The sequence below is a fragment of the Aulonocara stuartgranti genome (genome assembly GCF_965226115.1).
Source record: "Aulonocara stuartgranti genome assembly, chromosome: 19".
NCBI classification, from domain to species: Eukaryota; Metazoa; Chordata; class Actinopteri; order Cichliformes; family Cichlidae; genus Aulonocara; species Aulonocara stuartgranti.
Genome location: NC_138955.1, coordinates 23,305,677 through 23,329,196, shown reverse-complemented (window position 1 = coordinate 23,329,196; position 23,520 = coordinate 23,305,677). Strand labels below are relative to the sequence as shown.

At 40.8% G+C, this 23,520-nt stretch overlaps 1 protein-coding gene across 2 annotated transcripts in view; it reads right to left on the bottom strand.

The window, feature by feature from the left end:
- Positions 1–7,033: 7,033 nt before the first annotated feature.
- gfra4a (GDNF family receptor alpha 4a) overlaps positions 7,034–23,520 on the bottom strand; it is a 154,876-nt gene continuing 138,389 nt past the window's right edge. For both annotated transcript variants that reach the window (XM_082516173.1, XM_082516174.1), the window contains exons 7-8: positions 14,169–14,338; positions 7,034–10,749 (exon numbers count right to left, since the gene is read on the bottom strand). In XM_082516173.1, coding sequence (XP_082372299.1) covers positions 10,603–10,749; positions 14,169–14,338 — 317 coding nt within the window. In that variant the 3' untranslated portion in view covers positions 7,034–10,602. The remainder of the gene's footprint in view (positions 10,750–14,168; positions 14,339–23,520) is intronic.

Here is a 23,520-nt window from a genome sequence, read left to right as displayed (position 1 = left end):
ACTCACCTTTTCTCCAGATAACGAGTCCTCGTCCCTTTGCTAAATCACTGGAAATATTCCAACATTCTCCGCAAGCATCGCCAATCATTTCCAGATGAAATTACAAAGCAACACAGCACGCGCTGTGATAATAAACCTATGATACAAACGGCAGGAGTGAACCAAGCAAGGCTGAAAGAGCGAACTAAAGGCCACTGCGCCACTTTTTCATTCTTTTTCCTTTGACAGTTTGGATTTTCTCCTACTTTCTTATAAAAAATAAATACATAAAGGATAGCATAGCATCAAGTCAGACGAGCTTCTGGGATATTGATCTGATCAGTTAAGTAGCATCAGTTTCAGCTGCTTTGCTGTTAATGACATTAACCCTTTAAGACCTAGTACAGGGAGTGCAGAATTATTAGGCAAGTTGTATTTTTGAGGAATAATTTTATTATTGAACAACAACCATGTTCTCAATGAACCCAAAAAACTCATTAATATCAAAGCTGAATGTTTTTGGAAGTAGTTTTTAGTTTGTTTTTAGTTTCTGCTATTTTAGGGGGATATCTGTGTGTGCAGGTGACTATTACTGTGCATAATTATTAGGCAACTTAACAAAAAACAAATATATACCCATTTCAATTATTTATTTTTACCAGTGAAACCAATATAACATCTCCACATTCACAAATATACATTTCTGACATTCAAAAACAAAACAAAAACAAATCAGCGACCAATATAGCCACCTTTCTTTGCAAGGACACTCAAAAGCCTGCCATCCATGGATTCTGTCAGTGTTTTGATCTGTTCACCATCAACATTGCGTGCAGCAGCAACCACAGCCTCCCAGACACTGTTCAGAGAGGTGTACTGTTTTCCCTCCTTGTAAATCTCACATTTGATGATGGACCACAGGTTCTCAATGGGGTTCAGACCAGGTGAACAAGGTGGCCATGTCATTAGTTTTTCTTCTTTTATACCCTTTCTTGCCAGCCACGCTGTGGAGTACTTGGACGCGTGTAATGGAGCATTGTCCTGCATGAAAATCATGTTTTTCTTGAAGGATGCAGACTTCTTCCTGTACCACTGCTTGAAGAAGGTGTCTTCCAGAAACTGGCAGTAGGACTGGGAGTTGAGCTTGACTCCATCCTCAACCCGAAAAGGCCCCACAAGCTCATCTTTGATGATACCAGCCCAAACCAGTACTCCACCTCCACCTTGCTGGCGTCTGACTCAGACTGGAGCTCTCTGCCCTTTACCAATCCAGCCACGGGCCCATCCATCTGGCCCATCAAGACTCACTCTCATTTCATCAGTCCATAAAACCTTAGAAAAATCAGTCTTGGGATATTTCTTGGCCCAGTCTTGACGTTTCAGCTTGTGTGTCTTGTTCAGTGGTGGTCGTCTTTCAGCCTTTCTTACCTTGGCCATGTCTCTGAGTATTGCACACCTTGTGTTTTTGGGCACTCCAGTGATGTTGCAGCTCTGAAATATGGCCAAACTGGTGGCAAGTGGCATCTTGGCAGCTGCACGCTTGACTTTTCTCAGTTCATGGGCAGTTATTTTGCGCCTTGGTTTTTCCACACGCTTCTTGCGACCCTGTTGACTATTTTGAATGAAACGCTTGATTGTTCGATGATCACGCTTCAGAAGCTTTGCAATTTTGAGACTGCTGCATCCCTCTGCAAGATATCTCACTATTTTTGACTTTTCTGAGCCTGTCAAGTCCTTCTTTTGACCCATTTTGCCAAAGGAAAGGATGTTGCCTAATAATTATGCACACCTGATATAGGGTGTTGATGCCATTAGACCACACCCCTTCTCATTACAGAGATGCACATCACCTAATATGCTTAATTGGTAGAAGGCTTTCGAGCCTATACAGCTTGGAGTAAGACAACATGCATGAAGAGGATGATGTGGACAAAATACTCATTTGCCTAATAATTCTGCACTCCCTGTAAAGAACCAAGGCCGCCAGAGCTCATATTATATTTTTACATGCTGTAGTGCCATTTTTGGGAGCATTTCAAATCGCTATACATCAATACAACCATTAAAGCCCATATTTTAATAATATGTATGCATTAAGTGCATAGTAATTACATAAATTGCAAAAAATGCAATAAACTACAAAAAAATTGGAAGGTCCTTAACTCATGATGAGCTACAAAATGACCTCCAGCAGGACACCGATGCTGATGTCTCCAAAATGATCAGAAACAGACTTGGTGGCTTGACAGTGAGCCCGATTGGCATTTGCCACAGCATAGAAGAATTAGGGCCCCCACGGGCCCCCTCTGCTTTTCCCAGGTGAGAGCAGGTTCACCCAGAGCTGCCTGCTACATGGTTCAGCATGGCTGGTTTGGTGACTGCTATTAGGTCCATCCATTCTCTTTCACTTGTTCAGTTCACAGTTGTGGAAGGCTGGATCCTATCCCAGCTATTGTAGCAAGACACAGACCCTGCCACAGGGACACAAGCATTCACACTCACGCTATGAGCAATTTAGAATCACCAGTTAACCTAACCCCAACAACGAGATGACTTTGGACTGTGGGAGGGAGCCCATGCAGATGTGCAAACATGGAAACTTCACACAGAAAGATCCTGGACACATGGTGGAATCGAGCCCAAGAACCATCCTGTTTTAAGGCGGTGCTAGACACTACCCGTAGGTATTGGCGTGAAGTCCTTCTCAGACCTCAGAGGAACCCAGGACCCACTGCACCAGTGTAGTCTGACACTGGTGCAGTGGGTCCTGGGTTCCTCCTGGTGCACAGCATTGCCTGGCCTCATGTGGCAAAAGTAAGCAGGCAGTAGTAACTGGAACTGCAATGAAAATCCATCATAACAGTCTTTCATGTCACTCTGCTCCATAAACTTCGACTTATTGTAACACAGATTTGTTACTGTTCCTAGTCCTGACTTGTTTTACTTGTTTAGGTGTCACGATGTGTGTTAAAAGTGTCGCTTTAGAAAGACAAAAAGTTTCCCCCACGTTCAGTTGTCAGATTGTGATCCACCCCTCCCATCTGCTGCTTCAAGTAAGACAAAAACAAATGTTGAGAATTATTATTTGTAAATACACTTTTCCCCGGGCCTGTTTTCAAATAATCACTCCTATTTTTAATGCCGCGGTTGATGTTGCCGAGCCCTCGAGGTAAGCGGCGGCAGGAGAGGCTGAGTGTCACTGAGCTGCTGTGTTCTCACCAGCAATTATTCATCACCAGTCTTTCTCCATCTCTCCTTTATTCTTTCTCTCCCTTTAATCTCTGTGTCTGCCACTCCCTCCCTCCCTCTCACTCACTTCATGTCTCCTTTTGTTGCCATCTCTCACTCTCCTCTTTTCACTTCCTTCCTGATCTCTTTTCTTTTCTTTTTTGAGTCATGGCCCATCTTCATGTTTCTTCCTTTCCCCCCTCATGTGTTGTTCATCCACTCTTCTCATTTAACCCATTTTTTAAATTTTTTTTTGCTGTTGCCCCCCCCCCCCCCCCCCATGTCCCTTATTTTGTGTCCCTTTCCTCTTCTCATCTATTTCTGTCTTTGATCCCTCAACTTTTTCCTCTCTCCTTCTTTTCCTTTCTTCTTTCCATACTCCTCCTTTCCATTTTCTTCTCTTTCATCTCCACGTTCCCTGCATCTTTCTCCCCATTTCCCCTCCTTTCCCAGTTCCATTCGTCTCTCTCTTCTCCTCTGTCCTCTTTTTTCATTCCTCCCATATTCCCTTTCACACACAGATCCCTCGTCTCATCTTTCACATCCTTCCCCTTTTTGTTTGTCTTTCCCCTCCCTTCCTTTCTCCTTCTCTTCTCATGTCTGTCTCCCCTCCTTTTTGCTGTCCATCTTTCTTTGATTCTTTCCCTTCCTAATTATTTTCCTCCATACATCACACACTTATGTTCATCTGTCATTTCTCAACTCTTCTGCTCATATCTCCTCTTTCCCTGATTCCTGGCACCCCTCTTCGCTTTGATGCTCCTTTCTTCTTGCTTTTCTCTAATCTTTCCTTCCCTTAAATCCTTTCCTCGCTCTCTCTCTTTTTTTTATATCTCCTTTTCAGTTTCTCTCACTCTCCCCCCTCTTCCTCCCACTACCTTCCTTCCTGTCATCTCACCTTTCCATCTCTCTTTCTCTCTCTCACCTACTCTTGTTTTTAATCCCTGTCACGTCTGTTCTCCTCGTTGTTTCGGTCTTCTGTTGCCTCTCTCTTAATCCTTTTTTTCTCGTTGTCCTCTTTTGCCGTTCCCTCTCTGATTTATTTCTATTTATTCCTTCTCTTTTCTGCCTCTTTCGCGTCCTAAATGTTCCCAGTCCCACTCACTTAATTCCTTTCTCTCTTCTATCCTCCAATGCACCTCCTTTCTGCCCCCCTATCTATTCATCTCTCACTCTGTTTCTCTTCTCCCTCCCTCCCTCTCCTTCCCTACCTCTCTCTCCTCACTACCTGCTCCGACCCTGTTCTCTCTCCGCCCGAGGAGCTCCTATACGGTGTAAACAGATGATTAGGTGCTGTCCTTTGATTCCAAATCTTTGACTAAATCCATCCTGATCATTATGACAGGCTGCACACTCTGCTCTGTAGCAGCTGGATGATAATAAAACTTTTTATCATCCAGACTTTTTCCTCTCTTTCTTTTTTCCTCCTTCACATTACAGCAATGCTGTTTATGAAACCATCCTCCCCTCTCCTCCTCCTCCTCCCTCTCCTCCTCCTCATCATCTGAGTCTAATTCCGAGTAAGCAGATATTATTTGCAGACTTTACATGCGTCTGCCCATTTTCGGGTCATCCAGACTTTATTGCTTTCATCAAACAGTCTAATGTAATTATCTCTCCTCAGCTTTGATTCGGCTGGTTTTTCAGCAGAGCTGTCAGGGACAATAACGTCTGGGGGGGGAAGAGAAAAAAAAATCCTCCCGTCGTGTTTCAAATTTGCTGAACAAAGGTTACACGGTGAGATGGAATTCTCAGAAATGCTGCATGTGTGTTTTTCTGTCACAGACGTCTTTTTTCCCTTCTTCTCGTGTGTCGTTCTGACACATTATGACAATTAGTAAATGTTTCTCAGGGAAGTTTCTTCCATCGGTCCGTCTTTAGTTTCCTTCTTTATGCTGGCTTGTCAGATTCTGGCTGATGCTGATACCCACCCCTCCACCCTCTTGTGATGTTAAAGGACTTCACTCATTAACAATCTGCAATAAATCCATCATGTGAGGAAAATCCCTGTTTGCTCATGTGCTGTAGCTCCCAAACAAAAGGCCTTTAATATGATAGCTTGTCCAAGATGTTGCCAGTATCGCAAAATGCCAGTAAAGTAATATGTCTGCAACAGTGGATGAGAGGAAGTTTCTAAGATCTGTGACGTCTGGTTGATAAAACTTGCCCTTTGTGATATGACAGGAAAACCTACACGTAACAGCAGCTACAAGCAGAAATGTGTCATCATAAAATGAGTAGAAACAACTCTGTGACCAGTGGGAAGCAGCTCACATCGATCATGGGCTTGTTTGTCTTTATGATGCTGCTTTGTCTTGTAACTAATATGCTGAAAGTGTTTGGAAGTGTCTGCGTATGCACATGCCTCAAGTAAACAAACTTTTTAATGTGGAAAAATTGCAAAATTTGAAATAAACATAGCTCTCCACCTTCAAAGCCTTCTTCCCTACAATGCCTCCACATTACTGGTTCAATAGGGTTTAAAATGGTAAGTAGCAGCCAGGTCCTGCTAATCAAAAGCACTTGATTAATTGCTTATCAGCAAGTGTGAGCACTTCTGTAAAAGAAGATGTTTTGACACATTTCTGGACTAAAGCATTCAGGTTTGCGTCAGCACAACGCTCCAATCTTCACTAGATCTTCATCCTGAGCTCAGACTGTGCAACGCTCAGAAACTGCAAAAACCCCAAACTTACATCTCAGACTCTACAGGCCTCAGTTAGCACGTTACATGTTAAAGTTCATGTTCAAGTATGGCTTATTTTTGAAATATGGCAAGGAGAAACACTCTCATCTTTAAAAAGAATCTGCCAACACCGTTTACTTCAAGTACCTCAAGTATCTCAAGTACTTCAAAAGTAGAGATGTTCGGTCAACATGCATTGCACCACATTTGGTGAAAACACAGCATATCAGCACAAACATCCTACGGTAATTTTCAACACAGTAGGAGAGGAGTAATGGTTTGGACTCGTTTTGCAGCCACAGGTCCTGAGCACCTTATAGTCACTGAGTTGACCATGTATATTAAAGTAATCAGTGACCTCAACAGAAGCAAGATTTTGACTATTTTGATATTTCATTATGGATTTTATGGTCCAGTGGCAACAAAAACAGCTTGCTGACCTCCGATTTAAGAGAATCTGTTTCTTCACTTAGCATTTAGTTTGTTTTGAGCCTATTTTGATCTCTTTAAATGTAATAATTCTACAGTTGAGTTTAAGTAGCCATAAAGTGTCACAAGTCAGTAAACACTCTTGCAGATATTTGTTTCTGAACTTCAGAAGTCAGTTTAGGACGTCGTGCAGTACTTAGCTGCCCGTTGGTGGTCAGATTTTTAGCTTTTTATCAGCCTTCACTAGCAGCAGCAGCAGCAGCAGCCACAGAACTAACAGCTCCAGTATGTGGGACAGCAGGAGGTCTGTCCCACATAGCTGTTGACCCAAAACATGGAGAACGGTGCCAATTACAGCCGCAATATGCAAAGCACAGGTGGCGCACACGTGCAGCTGGAGTCTCAATTTGGAAGGATGATGGGCTAAAGTCTTTTTCTTTAGCCAAACAGCAACTTTCAGAAGTTGTGAGGTGATTTCTAGTTATATTTGGCTACTGTCAGGCTTTTTTGTGTGTGTGGATTGCTGATTTTCCAAAAACCACAGCATCGAGTGTTTCTGTGGCTATTTCCAGCTGCAGTGTGCCTCACCTCAGCTGCCTTACAAACACATCCTTGCATTATAGCCTTAAGGTATAGAGTAGTTTAGAAGAAACACCAATTTGCTCTAGGTTTATTTACACCAGGGGTCTCATTTATTAAAGTTTCCTGATGCTCAAGTTTGGGCTCAAAGTTGTGCTTTGTAAAGTTTTCATGTCAGAATTAACTCCTTGGTGATTTTCTCTGACATATCAAAAGCAAAACTTTGGATAAAATCCTTTTTTATTTTTACTCAAGGTATGAATTTTATAGACATCATATATATGGTATTCACCATGTAGTATATACACTGTACTATAACATCTTTACAAATCACGCCCTGTGTGTGATGAAACATGGATTTTTAACTGGATGCTAAGGGGGAATACAGAGAGCTGAACTCAGATCGAGGTCAACAGTCACATCTTGTCAAGGGACCCAGAAATTTCTAGACAGGTGGAAAAAAAGTCTCTTCCCCCCTTTTACAAGAAAGTGGTCAGAATTCACCTCCATTTACAATGTCATCTTTATTTCTGGAAGTGACACATGTCACATCAGGGATTCTGCCAGCGCAGACGAACAGGGAGCAGGTTGGTCGGTCACCTCACGGCACCGCGATGCACGCTGACTGATAAAACACAGGACAAATCAAAACAGGACGCTCAGCTGGTGACACATCATGATATGAGACAGAGGCTTTGTGCAAACCAACGGGAGCCCTCGGACTCGCTGACGTGTCGAAACGTACATAGATGAAGGTGATTTTTCTTATGCGAAAACAAAAGCGCCAGTTCACCCAAACGACAAAACAAACACACCACTTGAATGCAGAAGTGATTTCATGTGTGAGCACTGGGCACACATCTTTTTATCCTCTGCAAACTCCACAGGAATGTGTCCTTCCATCAGCAGTTAGTCGTCATTAGTTACTGTGGATAATCCCAGATTAAAACAACACCAAACAGATACATTTTCTGTTTGTTGCTCCATTTGCACCGAATTCATTAATGGGGCCTCTGCATATATAATATATAGTTATACGCCTTTTTTTTACAAAACATTTGACTAATTTGAACAATAAAAACACATTTTAATTTAACTTAATTGTTAATGTAACGTTTACTGATACTTAGTTAATCATATTCCACTAAAACAGGAACTTTTGAGTTATAGTAAATGCTTCCTCATCTTTAAGAAGTCAGTAAAAGCAGCAAATAGTTTTTTTTAACCATTAATAAATCCACTGTTGTACAGTTTGAGTACCTATATCTTTCTCTGAAACTGCTGTCGGCAACACAATGTTTAGCATATTGGGGAGAGAAATGTCTGATGACTGTGCACGAGCTTTTAAGCCTTTTCTGTTTGAGCTGACCTTTACCAGAAACTGCCTTCTAAAGTCTTTGTACCCTAACTGCTCGGCTGTAAACAACTGGCAAACATACCGACCAGCTGGTAAATGCAGTGGAGTATTTAGCTTATAAACACATTTCCCTTAATATCCCTAAATGACAATTATATGTAATTTAAATTAAAACGTCTTCCAAGGGCCAGACTATACTAGATATCATCTGCATTACATTTAAAAGTATATTTCACCCAGCACCCTCTTTTACTCTCATAGTAAACGTTTTTGAAAACATCTAGAAAAACAGAAAATGAAGACATGTTTGTAAAAGTAGAGCTATCGCAGAGCATTTATACTGGATTGAAATGGATTTTGACAGGTATCCATAATGAACCGACCAGTAAGTATTCTCTTCTAAAAGCTGCGAAAATAAAACCAAAACCGAGCATCGCATTAGTTCTGGCAGACCGCTAAGTCGAGCTCAGCTAGTAATCCTGGCTGCAGTGCCTCTGCAAGCCACTTTGCAACACACCTCCACTGCAGCTCCTCCTTTACTCCCCGCCTTCTGGCTATTCAAACCTACACACCTGAAGGGCAGGGATGTGTGCTCTCCCTGCTTTAAGCTTTCCATGTAAGTGCACATAAATGGGCTGCACTATTTTCACTAAAGCGGTCTTCTATATATCCATGTGATTTTTTGAGAGTGAGAATATTTGTGATTTGAGTGAACTGGTTCTTTAAGATAGTACAACTGTTTCCCCACACCTGTTAAAACACACTGAAATGACATGAGCATCACTTGTGTCCTCGTAGAATTCGCCCAGTAGAACGTCCTTATCTGGAGTTTCTTAGGTCCATCATTTCCTCATCGCAGCTGATTTTCATTGTGTAAAAATCAGCATTGTTTAGCAATGCAGGTGAATAAACTGTATTCTATGGCAGTACTGAAGGTTGTCCCTACACCCCACAATATATTTCTCGAGCGCCTCCTGTAGACATGTCCGCTCCACCACGCAGAGCTGTGCTTTTACAGTGCAAATTCTTCACCGTCCCACGCTGAACGTAGATTCCCTGCAGGTAGCAGGCGAGTTACTGCTTCCATCCCACAAAGACAGATGCATCCAACCATCCATTCAAATGTGCACCGACTAAAGCCAACCGTATCCCTCTTTACCAGCAAAGCATGAATGGTCCCAAACTTGTCAATACACATCTGCATTTTCTGCAACAAAGTCCACTTACTTTTGAAAAAATATAAACTTGTCTCAACCTCTTTCCACTTCACACGATTGTGGCTTTTTAAAAGTTCTATAAAAGGAACAGATCCAAGATATTTTGTAGGCCTTCACACTTAAAGCTTAATGAATGACTATATGAAGAGTCCCCTTCCAAAGTGAGGTATCCACCATTTGAAAAAACATGTACAAAGTACATTAAAGTAGGTCCTTGTTTGATGACATAATACACTTCTATCTTCTTTGAATGTTAAATTTTAAACTTAAATTTCGTATTTTAGATATATTTATATATATTTATATATTCTTTGTTTTGGAAATGAACTCTTCATACCTGAAACATGGAGCACGACAACGATCAAAGAATTTTCACTGCGATTTGACTCGATGTGCTTCCATCTAACATCCCAGGTAGCAAAACAACAGTTCGAAATTTAAAATGTGCGTTTCGAAGAAATAAAGAGCGAAGCTGAGCACACACACACACGCACACACACACACTCCAGCTTAAATTTCGTGTAACACGTCATCACAGTTCATCTGCGAGAAAAGTCTTAACATTGAGTATTTTTCTTTTACACCAAGGAATGTTCAAGAACAAAAGAAAAGAAAAGAAATTGTGCTGTTTCATATGTATATATTTAAGAGTTTTCCTGCACTGGGTCATCAGTGTCTTTTGCTGTACACCTTCTGATCTCGCTCGTTTTCACCGTTTGGATGTTATTTTCAGATGAAGTGAAGTCTGCTTGTATGTGTGTGTGTGTGTGTTGTGTGGAAAAGTTTATGTTTGGGCAGGTGTGAAGCAGGAAATGAGTTGTGTACTTCCTCTTGAGCCCCTCCCCCCTCCCATGGCACTGTAGTGGTACACACTCAGGTGGTCTTCGCAAGTGTGTGGGCTGCACAACACATCTGCTCTCAGTCATGATTCACAAATAGAGATTAAGTGATTTTTGTGACAGAAAGGGAGAGGGGAGTAGGGTAAGACGAGGCTGACCCTTTCCCTCACCGTCACGTGACACATAGAAAATGGCTGTTTTTAGGTTGTGTTTTTTTCATCTGGTGCCCCAACCCCTCCCCCTTGGATCTTGACATTTGTCTTTGGAGGCCGGGCAAACCGAGGCCTCTTACAGACTGGAGAGCAGGAGGAACAGCAAGCCCAGGCTGAGCAGCGGCATGGAGAGGCAGACGGGCTCAGCTCCGTGGTCCAAAAGGCCCGGAGAGGGAAGAGTGGAGTCTCCGTCATCGTCCCACAATCTGTCGTTCTCATTTACCTGAAAGAAAACATGTAAATCTGTGTCTGAAACATCCATTTATGTTTAACAGGAATACAACAAAATCTGTTGAAACATATCTTCAGCGATTTTATGACCAACTATGTGGTTATAATGGCCGAATTTTCCGCATCCACAGTTGAAAAATAAGATAAGCAATGCCAAGGACATAGCCACTTATCAACATGATGCAATTTCACAGCAAGAGAAGCTTTTTCTTTTGGCTGCAGATGTATTCAGAGTAAACTCTTCAATCATCATCATCATTTTTTCCCCTTCATTCTCTTGATATTCTCCTTGAGCTTGTGTGGGTTCCCTCCGGCTTCCTCCCACAGTCCACAGACATGCATGTTAGGCTGATTGGTGATTCTAAATTGGCTGTGGGTGGAAATGTGAGCGTGTGTCTGTCTCTCTGCGTTAGCCCTGTGATATACTCGGCACCCGATCCACGAATACCCAGCCTTATGTCAGCACACATTAAATCCAAGCCCCACCGTGACCCTGAAACAAATAGTTCATCTTGGGGTAAAATACTATTACATTTAAATTAAACAAGTTTTAACCTTTCAACATCCATCAGGCCATTAGTGAGCTTATAACAGATAAACTGTGTCACCAATATGTATGAAACTATGTATTAAAAAGAAATTGGATAATGAAATCACAACTTCCTGCTTGAAAATGAGCATTTAGAATTTAATCAAACAAACAAACAGGATGAAAATGCGTCAATCAAAATATTTAATTAGAAATGGGTGTTTCCCCCCCACTCCTACCTCTCGTACCTCATTTGTGAGGTACTACAGACTGGAGCTGTATTGCTTGACAGTTTAAAAACAATGTGACAGGATATTGTTTGGTCATATCTGCTGTTATGACTCTGAGGCAGCTGCCCAGAATTAATTTACAGATTCAATTAACTTTGACTGGTGTCAAGTCAGTCGTATGTTATCCAAACCTCATTTGACATTCGACTATCAGGTGACAAAACGTTTATGTTCAACAGAGTCTCTTTACCGTACTGTTAGCTCTGCTGTGGTGAAAGGATGATACAGACTGTTGAAACAATTGCATGTGGGGCACACCGTTCAGAGGACTCGGGGCAAAAAGATATCATTTGGTTTTTGGCCATTTTTCTGCAGCTTTTCCCCTGGAACTAAGTAAGTGGCCTACTTAGCTTGTCAAGTTTATTTATATCTGTTGCCAGACTGTCAATTATGTTATCAGCATTATTTTTTTGGGTTCCCATTTGGAGCATAATGCATGGAACAAATTTCTTTTCCCTGATGTAAATTACATAATTTATAAATTTCTCCTCATTATTAAAATCTGCAATACTGTGTGCATGTTTAATGCAAAACAGGCTGTTCACATTAAAATTTATGTCCAACAGAATTCAGTAGTTGTTTGCTTTATGACTGCATGGTATGGGCTTTGTTAATGGGGTTTACAGAACCTGATAATGGTGTGAATGAGCCTGGTTCTGCCAGAGGTTTCTTCCTGTTAAAAGGGAGTTTTTCCTTCCCACTGTCGCCAAAGTGCTTGCTCATAGGGGGTCATATGATTGTTGGGTTTTTCTCTGTATCTATGAAGCGCCTTGAGGCGACTTTTGTTGTGATTTCGCGCTATATAAATAAAATTGAATTGAATTGAAAATTGAATTGGAAACATCTGACATGCTAACTGAGGGCTGTAGAGCACGAGATGAGTAGAGAATGAACAATGCTTCTCCAAGACCAATGCTGTCACTCAAATGGTTAGGGGGTGAGGGGGAAAGAGAAAATAAAGAAAGTGTAGCAAGATAGGAAAAAAAGATTAGGGAGCGGGAATAGAAAAATTCAATGACACACTGCGTTTCTGTGGAAACACTTGGAGAGTAAAAAGTGGTGAGTGGAATTAATCAAGTGCATTTGATTAGCAGCACTGGCTGCTACTTACTCCCTTTAACTCCTATGGAAACAGTAAAGGTGTACTTAGATTTCCACGCACTGCTTTTGTATTTTTCCCTCAGTTTTTGTTAAATAATTAAGGACATTTTGTAATACTTCATGTGTTATTGTGTTTACTAAATGATGATTTTACCAGTTGATTTTTTTAGTCTTATTAACTAAAACCTTGATGTACTTTCCTTTTTTTTCACCATGGCTGACCTGTTTGTCAGGATTAATGCTTATAAATGTTTTTATCTATGTGAAAGTGAAAAATGTATCAACAAAGAATTAACAATTAACCAAATGTTTGCTTTAATCTGACATGTTCTTGCACTTTCTGAGTTTCATTTTGTTTGGGTGGCAAATTATTATTATTTTTTACTAATTCCTGAACAACATTACATTTCAAAAAATGTCTTTTTGACATATTTTAAGAACATAATTATTTACGTATAGATACTTTGATTCACATTACTTTTTGCTCACTGTGTCATCCGTAGGTTTGGTATTTTGTGCTCCAGTTTCATTTGTTTACCTTTGTTTAAATCAATTTATATCACTTACTCTCCATGTGTTCTTTTGTTTTGCTTTTTGCTTGGCTATGTGCTCAATCGATCTAATGACAACACTGCAATCAATAAAGTTAAAGCAAATGTTAAAGATGCTTTAGTTCACTCGTACCCCCTGGTTAGTCTCCGCTGAGCTGGAGAGCCCGGTCAGTGTATTGACTTAATGAGTCAATAATAGCTTGTCACAGGATATAAAGCACATATAATATAGAAACCACAGCATGAGCATGCTTTATCTTTTATCGGGCTCATATTTCCTGCAAAACTTCATATTTAGACATTAAAAATATCTTTACTCAGTGCCAAATACTGTTGGGGAGATTGTGGCTCAAGAGTTGCGAGTTCGCCTTGTAATCGGAAGGACAGTCTCGGTCATTGTGTCCTTGGGCAAGACACTTCACCTACCGCCTACTGGTGATGGACAGAAGGGCCGATGGCGCGATATGGCAGCCTCTGCCCCAGGGCAGCTGTGGCTACAACTGTAGCTTGCCTCCACCAGTGTGTGAATACAGACCATTTACCATTTAGCAGCCAAATTTCAGGCATATAGGGGAAAGGGGCAGTTTTTCCAGAGATTCTGGTATTTATTAAGTAAAAGCAAGCACACAAGTGAGTTTAAAAGGCAAAGAAATGCTTCTTGACCCATTGAGGACACCTAGAATTTAGATGCTCAAATAAAGAAGTGAATTTTCTGCACGAGATGCCATATAAACTCTCTTCTCAACTTCTCTGTGACCTGGTGCTGTGTAAATTATCCAGACTGTGTAAATCTCATCCATCTGTCGCTCCCACTAAGTTAAAACAAACAATTAAAGATATCTGTAGCTTTATGACCCGACTCTCGGAGAGGCCGTCTCCATTAGCGCGTGTGTTTGGAGAAGGCCGTACGTCATATTTTCAGTCTTCCCTCTCGTCTCACCTGAGTAGGTATCTGTGCCCGCAGAATGTTCTGCTCTGTTTCCATAGCGATGCCCGGGGCAGTGGTTGCCAAGTGTGGGCTATGGTTGTCCGTTGCTGGACTGGACACTCCAGGCTGACTGGCCCCCGTTTTCACATCCGATCCGTTTCCAAAGGCCTGAATGGCATTTTCTGGAACAAAAGAGCAGCCGCAGATACACTGACACGACTGGAAGCTTAATAGAAACATTCATGCTGAAAAATCAGGAGACTTTGATCATTTTTACATGAGTCATCACCTCAAGTGTTCTTTTGCTTTTTTCTCCTGCATAACTCTTTTGATTGTGATTGGCCACTTTACAGCTACGTACAAGAGGCCCAAAATTGCAAGGTGGTCAACTTTGCATTGTGACTCATCAGGCTTGTTGAGCTGAAGCATTAATTTCACCCTGGATTTGGCAGTTCAACACACAAAAAAGAAAGAAGAAGCAGCTACCACACACACAGGAAGGAAAACCTTAGTAGTTTAGAAAGAAATGTGTAAAATGTCCCTAAATAAGCAGTGAATGCTTCAGCCACGGTTCAGTTTTCAAATTTACACATCTTGGTTCTGTGCTGGGTCACCGGTGTAAGGAGCTACCTGTGTTATTCACACCTGGGGAATCAGTTTCAGTATGTTATTCCTCAGGCGATAAAAAAAGCAAACTTGTGCTCTGTCTGCTCTTAAACAAGACAGAAAGAAAGAGCGTGTGAGCCAAAACTCACTTTTTTATGTAAGAGACATAAACAAACTATGGAAAAATGCCTGAGATACAGATGGAGGCTTTGGTTTTAATTACGTCAATCTGTGAGGCAAGGGCTCCAGCAAGTCAGATGTAATGCAGGAACATATAACAGCAAAATGAGAACTATAATTACATTATAAAATAATAATTAATTAATTCCCTGCAAGCATGCCTGGTTGCTAAGTCTCTTAGCTACCACTTTGCTATTCTAGTGTACTGGTTTTCCTGCTGGTTTTCTCCAAAATAAAGATGTATCCATAAATCTCACAATATTCACTGTTTATTATAAGGAAATCATTGCAAAATAAATAAATAATGTGTTGCTTCTGGTTGCAGTGCAGGTTTGCAAGGCCAAAAAGTATCCACACTACACAATTATCACCTTGGTAAAGTTGTTCGTGTGAGACAGCTGACTAAAAAAGAAGGGACTGGTAGTTAGGAAGTTATGGTGTGTGTAAGTGAAACTGACAGTTAGGAACAAATTATGGTGCATGTGGAGAGAACGGTGGTTAAGTATGAGGCAAAAAATACCGTGTCTGTGAGAAGGAGTCGTATTATGTAGAAAATAGCGGGAGAAGCTGAATGTAAGGCAGATCTTGAGCAGCAGTGCATAATAAGAGTTGTGCATGTGTCTTCTAATAAGTGTAATTATCACCTTTGTTGTTCTGGGACTGGATATATAAATGATGTAAGTGCACAAAAAAGACACGTGCATGTTTTTTCTACCACACAAAGTATTTATGATAGAAACAGTGTGCAGACTACACACACAAGTCAGATCGCACACACGCTTTTTCGAGAGAGTCAGGTCTGAAAGTCTGGAACTAGAAATTTAAAACAGAATTTAACATGAAAATTAAACAAACAAGTATTCAGGGCTTGAGTTTCTTATATATATTATATTTCTACTTGCAAACACACTTACTTATATTAATATGCTTAATTTATCCACATGGACTTCACTGCAAAGAATTTAGTGTCCACTAAATTGTATGAGGCCACTGTTGTTATCATTATTATTGGTAACTGTGACACTATAAATAGCTGAAGCCATACTTAATGCTTCCCTTGTGTGAACGGACGTACTTTTTAGCCTCTCTTTTGTAGCACTCATTTGTTTTCTCTGAATTTACACAGACTTGCACATCTTCTTTATTGTTTTCATTGCCGTGTTTTATAACTTGTGGCACAAACAATCCAAATAATAGGCAGACGGAGTCTCTACATTTATTTTGAGGCCAGAGATGGGAGTGGAAATGAGGCTTGTGCACAGAATGCATGTGCACGTGTGACCCCAAGTGTCTGGAGGACTGAAAACACCTCCTGCAGCAATGGTTGGAACCAGCTAGGAGTTATCTTAGCTTGAATGGTGCGGCTGTGTGTGTTGAATTCATTGAGAGAAAATTTGATTTACAGCATTTTTCTTTGTTGACTCAACATTTCTGCTTCATATACATTTTGAGTTTTTTGATTCTCCTTCCAAACATATACCAGCTCCAACTTTTTGGTTTCACTTAATCAGGCATCTTAAGCAATAACCCAGAGCCTTAAATCCTTCTGAGTTGTACTTAACAACGGATCTAGTCCTGGAACTAGAAGCCCTATATGCTTTGTTTAAATTCATGCCTTGTGCAATGTATAATCAAGACAGACTTTATATGTACAATGTTTGATTTTATGCACAGTGATTGATTTTAAAGTAAGGTCAAATTACACAAAATTATGCAGCAGGATTTTCATATTTTCCAGTGCTTTAATTCACTCAGTAAAAACCAAGGACATACACTCTCAGACCCTCTCAACCTGGCAGGATTCTCTCTTTAGTAAAATAAGAGCACCACACAGGGTCATGGGCGGTGGAGCGCCAACGCACACAAACCATCACAATACATGCTGAAAGTGCTCCACTGCAGTACTACTAGTGAAATGTGGAAATTAATCTCATTGTGAAATGTTAGAAATAGATGAGTGTGTTAGACGGAGGGGTTTTAATGCACAAACTGATTGGACAACATCTGTTTTTAATAAAGGACACACCTGTTGTGACTTGTATGACAATGTTATGAAAGAGCAGAGGGGTAGTTGTTGATTAGTGAGAACAAGAGGGTTCATTGATTGGCATGGGTAGTTACTGGCCCCGCACTTAACACTTGAGAGGAGAACGAAGGGCCAACGCTGTGCAAAGTTTCTCTATACGGCATAATTAAACTTGCCTCAGTCCCACTTGAGAATACACTGAAGTGCAGCGTCCTCTGCATACGGCATCGCAAGTTGGGAATGTGAAGTAATGACTAAACACAGAATAGCAGCTGAGTCATAACATCCAATCAGCACACAATGGTGAGGTTAAATAGGTTTTTATGCGTTAGCCGGCAGCAACAGTGAGCAATTATGTTTAACAAAAGCACAAAAAAGAAAAGTAAAAAGGTCTTTGATGCTTTTTTTTGTCTTATCGACCACCAAAAGCGCTTTACAATTCAAACCGTCCTCGCCCACAAAGTGATTTGATTTCATATTATCTTTATCAGTATGGGGGTTCGGTATCGTGCCCCAAAGAGTTCCGATTACAGGATGACCCAAATGTTTTTGTCATCCACTGACACCACCAGCACCAGCTTGTGTCAGTTCAAATGCAGATTTGATCAAAATTGTAATGGTAGCATTTTCTTATAGCTGTAAGCTTTTAAAATGTGTTTGATAGATGGTTGGGATTCTGAAGTACTGTATATTTATCCGTACTGTATAAATATCGAATGTCACACAGTGTTTTTAACTAGCTCACACTAAGTGGAACATTTAACATCTAAAGAGCCAGACACTGGATGTTAACATCACGTTTTCAGCGACTTCAGATGTGAGAAGTTATCCATCCAGCAAAGAAAAGATGCTGAAAATGATGCGCTAACAATCATAATGTTTAAAACGTGAAATGTGAAGTTTTTTTTAGTGTCGTTAAACACAGCAGGTCTTAAAACATTATGTCCCTTAATGTGTTGGTTGGTTGAAAAGGGAGACTCAGTATAGGCACAATGCCACCTCTATACAGCTCTATACAGCTCTATACAGCTCTAGCATGCAAAAGATTCTGACTGTCCAAAGCCTGAATCAGCTCCTCAAGCAGCAAACAATGAGTCATAATACTATCAGAATCTAAAATTTAGATACAGATTTATATGAATTGCATAAATGAATTTTCATTTTTAAAACCACTGGCATGTAATACTGGTCTGTGTACCTGGAGAGGATGCAGTACAGTATGGCTCTCTACTCTAGTGCCAATAAAATGTCAGTCAAATGGAAACCACAGTGGAATGTAAGAGATCTACTAAAATGTAAGTTTAGAAACAAATGTAACTTTCTTCCTCTATTTTTTCTATGTTCTTCACACTTAAATGTTTCAGATCATCAAACAAATGTAAGTATTACACACAGACAAAGTCTACTCCACTTTGTCAGGCAGGTCCTATTTAAGCGATTTCTTGATGGAGAACAGGTGTGGCAGTAATCAGGCCTGGCTCTGGCTAGAGAACTTGAACTTCCAAAGATGTGATAATATTTTAAGACCAATTTAGTTAAAAGCTTTCTCAGGATGGTGTGCCCTAGTGAAGGACAAAAGAAAGAGAGGAAAGCTTAAAATACTATCAGCTCATTAAAAGTATTTTGAGTAGCAGGAAAAAAAAATCTCTGAAAGACCTGACACGTGATCTGAGAGATGCATCTGGCCTTTCAGTTAATCTATTATTTGCTAAAGCATCATCAGAAAAGGTCTCAGTGGAAGGATGGCAAATGCAGATATGTTAAATTACACAAGAACTGTACTGAAAATCAGTGGAAACAGGTCGTCAATATGCAAGGAGGCCAGGATGTTCAAATTTGGATGTAATTCAGTCAAACAGATGCTGTTGATATTTCTGTTTGAATACTCGAGTGATTGAAACAGATAACATTTCTACCTTCACTGTCTACCAGAAGTATGCAGTAAAATTACAGGCGCGTAAAATACAGACAGAAATGTTTGGTTAGCAGAGCGTTGACACAGAGCAAGAAGGTGGAGAAAGTCAGAGACGGCAGACATGGATACTGGACTATGAACTGGTTCCCTTTAATGTATTTAAGACCCTCAAATATCTGTCACCTTTCTGTAAAGGTTTGACAAAATGATCACTGATTATTTAAAAGGACCATAAGAAGCCTGTGACTGCGAGGAATATCACATTATATTTCCTGTGTACAATTTACTGACTGCTGGATTTATAAGGAAATTCATTACATCAAGTTGTTGGATTTATAGCAACCAGAATGAATTATGACCATATAATGAATTAATATTCTATAGGCATTCATTCTCATTTGGCTAATGGCTTACTCAGCAGCAATTACGTTTTCATGAAAGTCACTTCAATTAAAATATGCTCAAAATAAAGACATGACTGTCAGATCCATCAATTAATAACCATAGCTTATACTGTAAGATGAATGTGAGCATGAGACATGAAAAACCCTCATTTTCCAGCTGTTCCTGAGGGGGAAAAAACCCAGAAGCGACTCACTGAATTTCAGTGATGTGAATTCAGAGTCTTCAGCGGAGTATCAGCGTGTGACGCACAGACATTGATTTCTCACAGGATCATAAACAAATTGATCGTTCCTCCTGAGATAGTTTGCCTCTGCAAAGAAAATTCTGCAGCAGTCAATGCAGCGCCTTGACTTGAGCATCAGCATCGAGCACTGGAGTTGCTGGAAGGGTGACCTGTTTGTTCCTTTAGCCCTGCAGCTAATTAGGGAATGCATGTTGCAACAGAATCTCAATGAATTGACAGTGAGAAGAAATCAAATACTGATCCCATTTGAGGCTATATATACATATATGAGGCTGTGGACTACCATGCTAATGGTGCTGTGGGTCATTAGCATTGGTAGGACAGGTGGGAAAGTGTGCCAGTGCGCTCAAAGTGTGCAGTTAGGGTTCGGCAGCGCACAGCAATTCCCTGGCAGCGTGACGGATGAGAGAAGCGAAGGATGCAACTCCAGCTGCTCGCCACCATGCCTCACCACCCGCCATCACGCAGAGATGAAGTGCCAATTGATATCTTTAGTGGTAAGCTGTTGTGACAGTTTCTTTGTAAATGTTTGGCCACGGCTGTTTAAGCACAGCCATCTCTTCCACTTTTAAGTTTCCTCCTGAGGGCTTTTTTTCCTCTTTTACTGACTTCACAGGTTCCCTGGGGCATTAATGCAGAGCCCATCCTATGCATGCCCCGGTTCTGTCCCCAAACTCCCCAACGTATTGTTGGCCACCCTGACTTTTCCCTGTTATAATACCAATTCAAGTTCCAGAAAAGATTTTACATAATTGCAGAAATAAAATTAGCTTCACCTCCATCTGTCCTCTCTTTTTTTCCCCCTGCCACGGACAGAATGAAGAGGTCCAGAGCTGCTGCTCTGCATAGTGATGCGACTATTACTGCCGTGATGAGGAAGTAAGGTGGGGTGACAGCTGTTTTTAAAACCTGACTGAGCTCGCTCCATACAGGGAAGGCTTTTTTTCCCCAGCAGTTTCCCCCTCCCCTGTCTGCAAACAACTGTATTCTTCCCTGCCACTATTCTCTCTGTCCGCCTCATTAGTTCGGAGGCAGGAAACCAAATTAGGCTCAATTACAAAGTCATCAAAGGCCATCTGAAGTCCTGTCTCAGCAAGCAGGCCCCAGCACAAGGGCGGGGTTGTGCGCAAAATAACGGTGGATTCAGCTGCAAGAAATTTACACACAAAAAAGACAAGGAGGATTTATTTAACCGATGATGATGATGTCGCTGTCCATTTGTAAAACTGAACGATCACTGAAGACAGGAGAGTCTTCCCCTGTACTCAAAACGAATAACAATTCTTTACACGCTGTGATTATACAAGAAACATGGGAGAAAGCAAACAATGAGGAACTCTCCCAGGGTGCATTCATTTCCCCAATTATTGGATCCAATCCAAACTCGCTTTGTCAATTCATTACGGACACTTTCTCCCCCCAAAAAAGAGGTGTTGTCTGCCCGAGTATTAGAAGAGCAACTAAATTCCAGCTGAGATGAGTGTGACATGCACTGCTGGTCCTTTCCCATTAGAAACTTGTTAATCCTTATCATCACATGTAGAATGTTTGACTTCAGCCGTTCGCTCAAGCTGTTTCCACTTTTGGCCAAGATGCAGGAAAATGAGGCCAGTGACTCTGAGCTCTGTTTTTCTGGGTCTTTAAGGAGCTTACTGTAAACAGCACACGGGAGCTGCCATAGCAAGTCTAACTCCTGACTGCAGGATACCCGTGAGGAGTTTCACTGGACAGCAAGACATCCATCAGCCAGGTCTTACCTGTAATCTAATTCATTCTATGGAGAATTGGTAACTTTGAGTTTTAAAGCGAGATTTTAATAAAGGGCAACATGGTGGCACGGTGGTTAGCACAGTTCAATTCCACCACCAGGCCGGGGTCTTTCTGTGTGGAGTTTGCATGTTCTCACCGGGTATTCTGGCTTCCTCCCACAGTCCAAAGACATGCAGTTAGTGGGGATAGGTTAATTGGAAACACTTAATTGCCCGTAGGAGTGAATGCGGGAGCCCTGCGACAGACTGGCGACCTGTCCAGGGTGTACCCTGCCTCTTGCCCTAAGACAGCTGAGACAGGCTTCCTAAAAAAGATAAGCGGAAGCGAATGGATGGATTTTAATAAATATCCAAAGGCCTGTTTTTTAAAACTACTGAGACATTGTTTTCTGTTAACAAGGTTTGTTTGAATCTTCATACTTTGTCTTATTAAGCATCCAAAATTGCAAAGTTGCTTGGTGAACATCTGCTGCCCCTGGGTCTACTGCTGTATAGCTTTTTTTCATCATGGTTATATTAATTGTTTCTGGGAATCGTCAGCTGGTCAAGCGGAGTTTGAAAAGTTTGAAAAAATTGTGACAGAAATACTATCTAGTGTATGGCTCATCTCACTATCTTTGACCAGCTATTAAATCCTTTTATTATTCCCTGACATGAAAAATCAAGTGTGTATTTCTGCTTTATTGTGCAGTGTAAAGAATAAACAGGTGCGTGGAAAGCTGTGCAGTCTGAAACGAGTACATTTGCAGGCTTTAATCATAGGTGTTGATGTAAATTTCACACTTAAGACCAAAAGCCAGGAAAAATAGAGCGATCATGTGAAGGCAGAGGAGCAGAGGGTGAGATGCTGCAGTAACAGCAGCACAGATAACACGCCGACACCATCGGATCACTCGTGGCAGGGTTTATGTTGCTGTGGAGTCTGGTTAAATCAGTGGTAAGAGGCCGTTTGTCTGACATCTGATGAGAGTTTGGTACTTGGCTGTTCTGTCGCAGTTGAACATATGTATAAACTGACCCTGAATATCAGTTGCAGTTTGCTTTGTAGTGTCACTACAGTCACACAGTCCAACGTCTGGCGTCTGTGGTTTGTCACTGATGTTGTTATTCATGCTGACAGCTTTGTAAGAACATGTCTGCTTTTGTTGTTAGAAAAAATATAATAACCCCAAATAAATCCCAGTGTGTGTGTGTGTGTGTGTGTGTGTGTGTGTGTGTGTGTGTGTGTGTGTGTGTGTGTGTGAGACACCAGCAGCTACAGTTTGTATTACTTTGTCACTAATGTCATTCTTCTGTCACTGGCGCCATCATTCATTCGGAGGGATGATCCCGTATCATCATAGCCGTTTTGTTGTCGTTGCTGGATGAATAAAAGATTACACCGGATTGGTGGATAATTCTAACGTAACACCAGCTGCAGTTTATCAGCAGAATGCACTGCAATTAAGAAAACATGCTATTATTGTTATTTTTGTTTTCTGGCGTGATAAAACTCCCTGCGAGTTGCATAAACAAACATATGTGATATTTGTGTTAACCCATTACTTTGTGCCACCAGCTGTAGTGTTTCATTAGTGTCACTGGTCTACCGCTGTCATAATTCACAGTGCTGTTTATCTGACAGTTTAATTGTGAAAATAAATAAATGACTATTGACTGAAACGATAACAAGGGGGAAGGAGCGGCTTTTTACTTTGTCGCTGATGTGTCACTAGAACGAGCTTTCCCAAGAATCCTTTTCAAACACGGTAAAAGCAAAGTGATGTTTAGCAGCACAGTTGAGGGTAATAATCGAACAATAATTTCCACTGTTAAAGGCTGGATGATTCAGATTTTATGTTTGAAAATAACCAGGAATGACTCACAAATTTAAGAGGACCAAAAAAAAAAAAAACCCTTCTTATTCTTACAGGTGCCAAATTTACAATATAAAAATTCTCAGAGATTAAAGTCACAAATTTGTGAGAAAAGACGAATTTTTCTTCTGTCAACGAAGCAAATGTGATGCAGTTCTTTTATTATAACTTTTTTTTCACAAATACATTACTTTATAAACTCAAATTACATCTACAGCACAGTAGTAGTGCATATTTTTTTCTAGTAAACCTACAAATTAAGACTTTAAATTTGTTTTTCTCCCCAAAATATTACTCTTCTAGAAAAGAAAATCACACAATTACGCAGCCATAATTTGATGACACAACTTTTATGGTGCTCTG